Source organism: Watersipora subatra, chromosome 10 (assembly GCF_963576615.1).
Source record: "Watersipora subatra chromosome 10, tzWatSuba1.1, whole genome shotgun sequence".
In the NCBI taxonomy this organism is placed as follows: Eukaryota; Metazoa; Bryozoa; class Gymnolaemata; order Cheilostomatida; family Watersiporidae; genus Watersipora; species Watersipora subatra.
Genome location: NC_088717.1, coordinates 13,072,562 through 13,083,107, shown reverse-complemented (window position 1 = coordinate 13,083,107; position 10,546 = coordinate 13,072,562). Strand labels below are relative to the sequence as shown.

The 10,546-nt window shown below is 35.4% G+C and overlaps 1 protein-coding gene across 1 annotated transcript in view; it reads right to left on the bottom strand.

The window, feature by feature from the left end:
• Positions 1-292, bottom strand: part of LOC137406794 (uncharacterized) — a 36,833-nt gene extending 36,541 nt beyond the window's left edge. Inside the window, exon 1 of the mRNA XM_068093406.1 lies at positions 236-292. Coding sequence (XP_067949507.1) covers positions 236-292 — 57 coding nt within the window. The remainder of the gene's footprint in view (positions 1-235) is intronic.
• Positions 293-10,546: the final 10,254 nt, after the last annotated feature.

Genomic DNA, 10,546 nt, shown 5'->3' with positions numbered 1-10,546 from the left:
TCAAAAATTTTCGATTAATATTTTGAAACATCCTGCCAGTAAAATCACCTAAAATGTCAAAAAATATCGCAGATGATGAAAAAATATTAATACTTTTTTGTAAGATTTACTAAAATTTTGTGCAAGTTTATTTTCAAATTAGCGCAAAAGACAAGTTAAAAAAAATGTTTCTAGAAAAGGAGTTGTCTAATCAATGGGTGGATAACTCCAAGAGCATTACTCTGCCTGTTTGTACCAAGTCAGGTAAAGAGACATCTATGTAGTCAACTGGCACACCCATTTCATCTGCCATTGTTAAAGCACCAGAGTTATCATGTCGACCAGCAGGTCAGAGACCACACTAGGTACTATAGATGCAATGCCCATCTTTACTTTGAGATCCTGGGATACACTAAGGCTCGAAAAGATACATAAAACTTGGACTAAAAATAGCAGTGTCTCAAGTTGTTACACAATAATTTTATCTGATAAATTATAAGTGCCCATACAAGCCAAAAATATCATTAGCTACAACAAGATACTCAGCTGATTCTAACTGACGGAGACTGGGTTAATTCTAACTGTCCAGAGAAACTCAGTTGATCAAACTGTGTGATTCAGGCATTAAATGTCGCATGACAAAAAATACAAGGTCTCTAATATTTATACTAGAAATTATATAGAGAATAGAGGTCTTTAATAGAGCTCTTCTTACAAATAAGAAGTACACAAAGTTTTAGTAGATTTTCACAGAAATAATTGATATTTTTCTATCATTTATGATTGTTTTTGATGTTTGAGGTGATCTGATTGCCACGATGTTTCAAAATTAAAATTGATAAAGCTTGATTGCAGCTAAAATGCTCATTGAGCAGTCATTTATTCTAAACAGCTAGATACATGTAGTTCCCACATGAATCTGCATTGACGTTTGTAATGACGATACGGAGGATAGTACATACCCATCTCTCACAAAGTTGGCAGCGGGCACAGAGGCTATTCGATAGTGCCTCCATGATGATGCTAACTCAAAGGGGATTATTCTTGTAAAATTACTTGGAAAAATCAAGGCAATTGCGGATGACCTTAAAAGTTGGACTCACAAATTGAAACTGTGTTGAGAGAGAGTGATGAGTCATCTTACAGAAGTAAAAGGAAGGGAACACTTTATGTATTTGAACCAACCTCAGAACCTCTATTCTTGAGACCTTGTAAAAGTAGTTGTAAACAACCTGAATCCTTCTCAGAGATGGGAGTCTGAAAAGAAGACTCAGAATTTCACTTACATTGGTAATTACCGGCGTCAGTTAGCTAGAACCATGTCAGTTTTTCTTACGGAAATATTGGATGATTGCCTTTTTACTAGACAGGATTCTGGTCCTAAACTGCAATTGGTTGAAAAGAAAGTTATAATTTCAGATCAGTTTTCCTATTTTCCTCTAGGTTTATTGACAGCTAACAGGCACTCACCATGTTTCATTCTTTAGAAAACGTCATTATTTACTGCCAATATCCTCAAAACAACCAAAAAGCTGGTATTAGAAAAGAATACTTGCTAAAGAAAAAACATGAAATTGGAGTTTTGAATTGTTTAATCGCTTTTTGATTTTTATACCTGCATAATATTTAACTTGAGCAATACAGCTATGTTCAATGTATTCTTCACATAACATGAGAAGAAAATGTACCAACAAGATCCTAATAGCTGAAATTAGAGAACCGGTGTGTGGCTGATGGATGAAGATACGAAGGACATTGTCAATCTCATCAGGTTGCAAAAGCCTGTTATAACGATACAAGTACCATTTTACATTCAACATCCAGGAGGTTTCGGATAGCATGAATCATTTTACCCATAATTCCCTGCTGATGATGAAACAGGTTATTAATATGGTTTGCTTATGAGTAACTGTAACCATAATTTTTATGATAACAGCTCATAGTTTCATAATGATGAAAATTTTTGTTAGATATAACTAATATTTCTGACAACTCCAAACTCACTACTGCATTCTTTGACATCAGCAGTCATCTTTGCTCAGCAATGCATTCTACAGTTTTCTAGTTCAGCTTATTATGAATAAGGGTGTGTCCCTGCTTGATTTACCCAATTTTTCATCACAGCTTTCATTATGTAATAAAGTCTCTTTATTTTTCTGTGTATTTTTCACAATGTCTCATATATGTATTATTATCTTGAAGTCTATTAAATGTATTGTTATCATAAAGTTTCTCAAACATATTATTTTCATGAAATATTTTATGTGTATTATTTTCATTAAGCTTCTCATATATGTTATTGTGAGGGTTTGCTGACCTCATACCTATGGGTTCGGCGTAAATAACGTGCAAAGAAGACTTACTTTAAACTTCAAGCAAGATAATATAATTGAGTAATGTACACTGTGCATATAGCAATCACTTGCAAAAGACTACTTATCTATAGCTAAGAGTGCTTCTTTTATATAAAAACTATGATGGCAGGACTGATATCAAAACGTAAACATTTCCTAACACAACTTGGTTTAAGTGACACACAACATTAGACAAAAATATACATTCTATCTTTTAGACACAAATGACACGCCAGCAGTTCACAGACAGATCTATCATGACACCGCTTTTTGAGAATAAGCCTTGAAGGCAGACATAGGATGAGATTGTTTATTCTAAACAGAGTTCATAGCAATGTATGTCAGCAATGACTGTCAATATGAATAAACCCGTAAACAATGCATACCTTGTGTAAATGAGTGGCTTTCCTGGAGATGTTATAGCAGTGTTGCTATAACGAAATAATTGTTCTCAAATAAATACCTAGCGGCTGCAATCGCTACGACTGACATAATCAGGTCAACACCAATGAGTCATTAGGAATAAATTGTTCGTCTTCTTTGAGATATCTTCATATCTTACATTATTTTCATAAAGGTCTTTATATGTATTATTTTCATAAAGTTCTTTATATGTATTATTTTCATAAAGTCTCTCATATGTATTACTAGTTGCATGACCCGTCTACAAGAACAGATTCATGTACGGCAAGAGGTTTATTGAGAGTTGTTTTTCATACTGTAAAACAACTCCAAATATGCAGTCTGCTGAAATTGTTGCCTTGATCAGAGTGCATAAACATATACAGTCATATATGTCAATAATTTTGGGGATAACAATCAAAATCTTCAATGTGTTTGACAGCTAATCTACAATGCATCAGTCTCTAACCACTCAAATTGGAGTTGTCCTTTTTTTGTACAGAGAACTGATAATAAAATTGAAATTGCTAGGCAAACTGAAGTTTTTCAAACTGGCAGTGTTGAAAAATTGTGCATGTTTCAAGAAATTCTACAAAATATTTTGCTATCACCAGCATTTATTGAATGGAGACACCAACATGCTTAAAACTTTAATCAGGGCTCACCAGTTCTTTGTCTATAGCCTGTGTTTTGACACGGTATATACAAACAGTGCAACAGTAATGTGGCTGTGTTGGTAAAATTTACTATCAGCAAAATTTACATGTATAACACCACAGACGGTATGATGTCAAGGTAGATACAGCATTAGCACTTTACAATAATAGATCAACGCCAAAATGATAGCCTCTTTATGAAATACAATAAGAAAAATGAATACATGAAAATATATGCATGTATATACTGAAAGATATATTACAAAGTGCTGCATGTAGATAATGTGTACGTATAGCAGAACATGAAAGACATAGCAAGACATACATGTAACAAGAACATAACGTTAATTTAATGCAAGCATCACATAACAATAACATAATGTTAATTCAATGCATAATTTGCGGATAGGCAACATTTTTTGTTTTTCTGTTGGGGGTGTGAGCAAACAGTTTTTGGCTTGAACCTAATCTTGAGCAGACAACATACAGCTGTTCAAGCAGCTGCTGTAGTTAGTGCGTCTTGCTGTAGCTAGTGCATCATGTTCTTGTCACCGCTGCATCTGCTCAGTGGTTTCTGCCCATCTGGCAGCTGCTCTGAGCCATTTTAGTCGCTGCTGGGTTGGCTCAGCAGTCTCTGCACTTCTAGCAGCTGCAGCATTTATTTTGGCCTACTCTCGACGTAGCTGGGTTTGTTCAGCAGCTTCTACTCTTCTAGCAGTTACAGTAGCAGTTCTGTTTTGTTGTATGCGTAACTGTGTTTTTCCTGCAGTTTCTGCACTTCTAGCAGATGCAGTAGCTATTCTGTTTCATTGTAGGCATAGCTGTGTTTGTTCTGCAGTTTTTGCACTTCTAGCAGCCGCAGTAGCTATTCTGGCCTGTTCTAATTGTAGCCGTGTTTTCTCAGCAGTTTTTGCTCGTTTAGTCGCTGCTTGGCGAATTTGTTCTTTCTCTACGGGAATCAATCTGTTCTTGGTTTTGGCAGTAGGCTTTCTGGGAGGCATTGTACTGCTTCAAGAGGTAAGCGTTTTAATTGGTAAACTTCTGTTTTTTAGGTTATTTGAGGTATATTTTCAATTGGGAGCGTTTCTAAAACTGAATGAGATGGTGTGCTTTTTTTGTAATATACCCTGCTCTCTTTCTTCTCACCGTCGCCTATTGCAACGCTTGGAGTACCCGTGCAATTTCTGTAGTAGCTGTAGTTTTGTAGTACTCATTGCTGAAAAAAAGTAAAAGTAATTCAGATGCGGAAGAAAATGAACATGTTTACTATCACAAACAGTGGCTAATCTAACGTTTTTAAGTAGTAGATGTGTGGCAATTCATAGACAATACAACATTCAATAAAAGGTACTTACCTTTTTGAAGTAGAATTTTAGTAGGTAAAACGTAGTAGCAGTACCCATGCAAGTATTGTAGTGCCTGTAGTTCTGTAGTACTCGTAGCTAGAAAAAAAGGAAAAGTAACTCAGCTGCAAAAGAAAATGAACATGTTTGCTATCACAAACAGTGGCAAATCCAACGTTTTAAACACTCACTGCCATTGACACATTTATGTGTTTTCTATAGTAAATGAATTTTATTATTCGGTAATAACATAACCAATAATATTTAGAATTTCTATGGTAGTGACAGTTTTGTCTGAAAATTTCTCTATAAAATTAGTTTAAAATTTGATTCTAAATTTTTGCTTGGGAACTTCCAACTTAAAAACAAACATTTTTTGTGTAAGTTTTGTAAGTGCCTTCCGAGTTGGAAAACAAATAATTACTTATGTTGATGACATTATAGCCAATATAGATTTAGATTTTACACAGATAATTAAAATAGTAATAGTAGCACTGACTCTGATGGTGGTGAAAGTAATGGTTTTGTACAAATAAGGAACATTGTAGAGGATGGTTTCAACTTCGTAGTGATCGCAGCTTCACATCGCTTTATCAATGCACAAAGTATAGATACAATGAATTTTTTGCATAGCAGTGTTTGTTAACTTGTTGGAAAAATAAAATATATAACCAAAAAATTCTAGATATAGTTTGAAATTAAAAAAATATTGTATACATATAAACAATATCGGCAAAATGGCTGGCAGTAGGCTGATAGCTAAATTTGTACATGAACGGCAATGAAAAGGTTAAGTAGTGGAGGTGTGGTAATTCATAAACAATACAATATTGAATGAGAAGTACTGATATTTTTGAAGTAGAAACTTAATAGGTAATTTTTGATGTGAAAAGAATTGTCTAGGTGGCTGGAAAAAACAAATGTTCATGTGTCTTTCCGTTGGCTTCGTACAACCGCGGTGAAATTTATAAACAACCTATTTTGCCGTGGCTATTTTGACAAAACATGACTGTTTAAATTTAACAAAAGGCGGTCTAAGCGGCGTCTATGCCGAAATCAATTTTTCAAAATAGGTTTCACTGTACGACCGAATCGAAAAAAGGAAAGACCGCTCTATAATTTATTTACTACTTATATTAATTCAGTTTGCCTCATTTGACCGAATCAAGGAAAGACAGCTCTATAAGGTGGACTAACACACATGCCCTCACACACACATAAAGTTTATCGAGAGTTGTTTTTCATATTGTAAAACAACTCCAAACATGCAGTCTACTGAAATTGGTGCCCTGATCAGAGTATGCGTACACATTTAGGTGTCAATAATGTTCGGGAAACAATAGAAATCTGCAATGTGTTTTACAGCTAGATGCGTGTAAAATCTAGTAAATATTTTAGATTCATGGATCTGTTCATACCCATCTATATTTGCAGTTGACGATTGCGCACTTTTGCCGCCGAGCTCCCGCCTCGGCTGACCAGTCTTTACCCGCCAAGCAGTACACAATCGCCCTTTTGCACTTGCCTTGCAATCAATCGCTTCACACTCGCAATCAAATACCTTGCAATCAATTGGCCTGTACCCGCTTCGCAATCAATAACCTTGCACTCGCCTCGCAATAAATTGCCTCGCAATAAATTGCCTAGCAATCAGTTGCCTCGCAATCAATTGCCTCGCAATCAATTGCCTCGCAATCAATTGCTTCACACTCAATTGCCTTGCATTCATTTCGCAATCAATCGCCTCGCACTCACCAACTCACTCACCTGGAAAGCCGCTCCTAGAGACTCTCGCTGCAGTAGGGACAAAAAAGTTTTCCCGCACATCCCCAAGTGACGCCACGGTCCCAAACTGCTAGCTGCATTACCCGTTCACGGGAACAGATTCATGTACAGCAAGAGGTTTATTGAGTGTTGTCTTTCATACTATAAAGCAGCTCCAAATATGCAGTCGGCTGAAATATTTTGCCCTGATCACACTATGCATACACATATGCAGTCATATATGTCAATAATGTTGGGGAAAACAAAGGAAATCTGCAATACGTTTTACAGCTAGTCTACAATGCATCAGTCTCAAACCACTCAAATTGAAGTTGCCCTATATGTGTACAGAAAAATGATAATGAAATTGACATTGCTAGGCAAACTGAAGTTCTTCAAACTGGCAGTATTGAAAAATTTTGCATCTTTTAAAAAATTATACAAAATATTTTGCTATCCCCAGCATTTATTGAATGGAGACTTCTAAATGCTTAAAACACTAATCATGGCTCACCATTTCTTCATCTATAGCCTCTGTTTTGATATCGTATATACAAACAGTAATGAGGTTGTGTCGATAAAATTTATATGTATAACAGCACAGACAGTATGGTGTCAAAGCAGATACAGCATTAGCATCTTACAATAATAAAACATAACGCCAACATGATAGCCTTTTTATGAGATACAATAAGGAAAACGAATGCATGAAAATATATATATATACTGAAAAATATGTTAGAAAATGCTGCATGTGGTATAGCAGAACATGAAGAACATATCATGACATAACAATAACACAATGTTAGTTCAACGCAACACTTGCGGATAGACAACATTTTTTGTTTTTCTGTCGGGTGTATGAACAAATAGTTTTCGGCTTGTGCCTACTTTTGAGCAGGAGACGTACAGCTGGTCATGGCCAAAGCAGGGTGACAGGAAGTCGATACCCGATGCTCTCTTTCTTTCCACCATTGCCTATCGCAACCCTCAGAGTACTCGTGCAAATTATGTAGTAGTAAGTTACAGTAGGCCTACACGTAGCTGGAAAAAGATTAGTAACTCAGCTGCTGAAGGAAATGAACATGTCCCACTATCACAAACATTAGCAAATCCAATGTTATTAAGTAGTTGAGGTGTGGCAATTCATAGACAATACACTACAACATTGAATGAGAAGTACCTACCTTTTTTGAAGTGGAAATCCAGTAGGTAAAACACAGTAGCAGTGCCCGTGCACGCTCTGTAGTAGCTGTAGTTCTGTAGTACTTGTAGCTGGAAAAAAGTAAAAGTAACTCGGCTGCGGAAGGAAATGAACATGTTTACTATTGCAAACAGTGGAAAATCCAGCGTTTATAACCTTTTCACTGAAGTAGACTCATTTTTGCGTCTTCTATGGTCAACCGCGTAGACGCATGTTTGCGATTTTACCAGCAATTTCAAGTAACTGAATTTTATTATTCGTTGATAACATAACCAACGGTCTTTAGGAATTTTATGGTTGTGACAGTGTTGTCCTAAGAGTTCTCTATAAAATTAGCCTAAAGTTTAATATTTTAATTTTTGTTTGGGAATTTCCAACATAAAAACGAACGACTTTTGTGTAAGTTCATAAAACGCGTCCGACTTAGAAAACAAATAACTACTTATGTTGATGAAATTATAGACGATTCAGATTTTTGTGATTACACAGATAATTAAAATAGCAATAGCAGCACTGACTCTGATGGTAGTGAAAGTAATGGTTTTGTATGAATAAGGGACATTGTAGAGGATGGTTTCAACTTCGTAGCGATCGCAGCTTTACATCGCTTTATCAATGCACAAAGTATAGATGCAATGAATTTTTTGCATAGCAGTGTTTGTTAACATGTTGGAAAAATGAAATATATAACCAAAACAAACGTTCTAGATGGAGTTTGAAATTGAAAAATATTGTATACATATCATGAAGTACTATCGGCAAAATGGCTGGCAGTAGGCTGATAGCTAAATTTGTACATGGACGCAAGGGAATAGGTTATGTATTGGAAGTGTGGCAATTCATAGAGAATGCAACATTGAATAAGAAGTACTTACCTTTTTGATGTCGAAATTTAGTAGGTGAGAACTGCGTCTTTTCCGGTGGCCGCAAGAAACAAACGTTCACGTGACCTTCTCGGTACACACCGGCATTAAATATTAATTGCATGTAAATTACTACTCATTAATTTATTTTATTTAATGAGTAGTACCTTTGTATAGCTGTATAGCCACCTTTGTATAGGCCGCAGAACTCAGAGCGGTGCTTTTTAACATGGCAGCAACTTTGCTGTTTAAAACAGAACTTTGCCGTTGGGCACTGTAAAGAGGCGGGCTAACTGGACATCACATGATTTTTGTGTAAAAACGATGAATAAGTTATGTATAGAGGTGTACTAACCAGAGGTTCCCGTTAATGCGCCGTAGCGGTGAAAGAAAAACCACAGAATAGCCGCACCCTTATATAAGCCGCATGGCTCACAGACCATCAGAAAAAAGTAGCGGCTAATAGTCCGAAAAGTATGGTACTCTATAAGGTGGATACACACGCACACACGCACACGCACGCACACGCACACACAAACACGCACACACAAACACACAAACACAAATAAACTTATACAGACAACGATTGCCGTTTACATAGTTGATTTTCGCAAAAGTTCTTATGTATTATTTTCCTATAGTTTCTTATATGTATGCATTATTTTCATAATGTCTATATATTTATCTATATATATCTCAAAATTTGTAGCCTGTTGTTCTGTCAGCCAGTATGTCCAGCAATAACTATTAAAATTTTGGAATTAAAATTTTGCATACTGCTGGATTTGAACTCACAAAGATTGTAACTGCAGGTTTGCAATTCAATCCTCTAATCATGAGACTACAAACACTCTTACAATTCATCGCTCTTACTACATAAAGTTTACAGCATTTTTCAATTTCACACTTAAAATGAAGTATTAATTGAAACTCTATAAACCTTTTTAGCTTTATGAAACAAAAGGCTTTTTGTGAACTTCTATTTCCGGTTTTTCGTAAGGTTTAATTGTTAAATCGTGGTCAAGGCCAAATATTTTCATGCGGACAATTGTATAATATCGAGTAGAAATAGCCTCTACATTCTCTCTCTATTCGGTCAAACAAAGACAGTACAGGGCATCATTTTATCATTTGTGCTAGTACCAAGAGGTATCATTATCGTCGTATTCTAAGTTTTAATCGATAGCTTTTGCTATCCATTAAAACTTTGAACGGCTATCCAATTTGGAACAGTAATCTTTTTTTAACACACAAACGCACACACGCACGCACACGCACATATCTATGAGCAAATTATTATTATTAATTCAACATATTCAGGATTTTAATTTTTTTCAGTTTGTATTAATTGTGTTATTAACAAATCATCTTTCACTGTAATCGTCGCAAAACAGCCTCAATTGAGCTATTACTTGCTAATTATTTCACATTTACATCTAAACCCTTTCACAGTAGTTTTTTTTAAATTTATCTGATTTGCACAAAACATATTTATCATGACATGAAGTTTAAAAATTACAATTGCTTGACAACGTTGGAAAACCTTCACCTTTGTTTTTATTTTTTCTCTTAATTTATTTCAACTAGCCAAAACACTTTTCTCATGATATGTACCCAACTAACAACTAACAATAGATATACAATACCCACATTTTTCCCATGATATGTAGTTTGAAAGTTAGCATGGTTACTGTTGTTACATGTAAAATAAAAATAAGTTTTCTGTGCAAAGACTTTTATTACTCGCGCAATGCCAGGGATTCACTAGCTTATTTCCATAAAGTTTTGTATATGTGTTATTTTCAGTCTTTTATAAGTATTATTTTCACATATCCAGTGTTTGTCCTTTGACCTTGATGATTTAGCTTTGAAAGAGAGCGCCAGTGTTTGTCAAAACAAAATGCCAAGCTTGCTCCTACTTGATTGCTCAAAGAAGATGCCATGATTGTACACCATATCACCAGGATTCAACCTGACATGT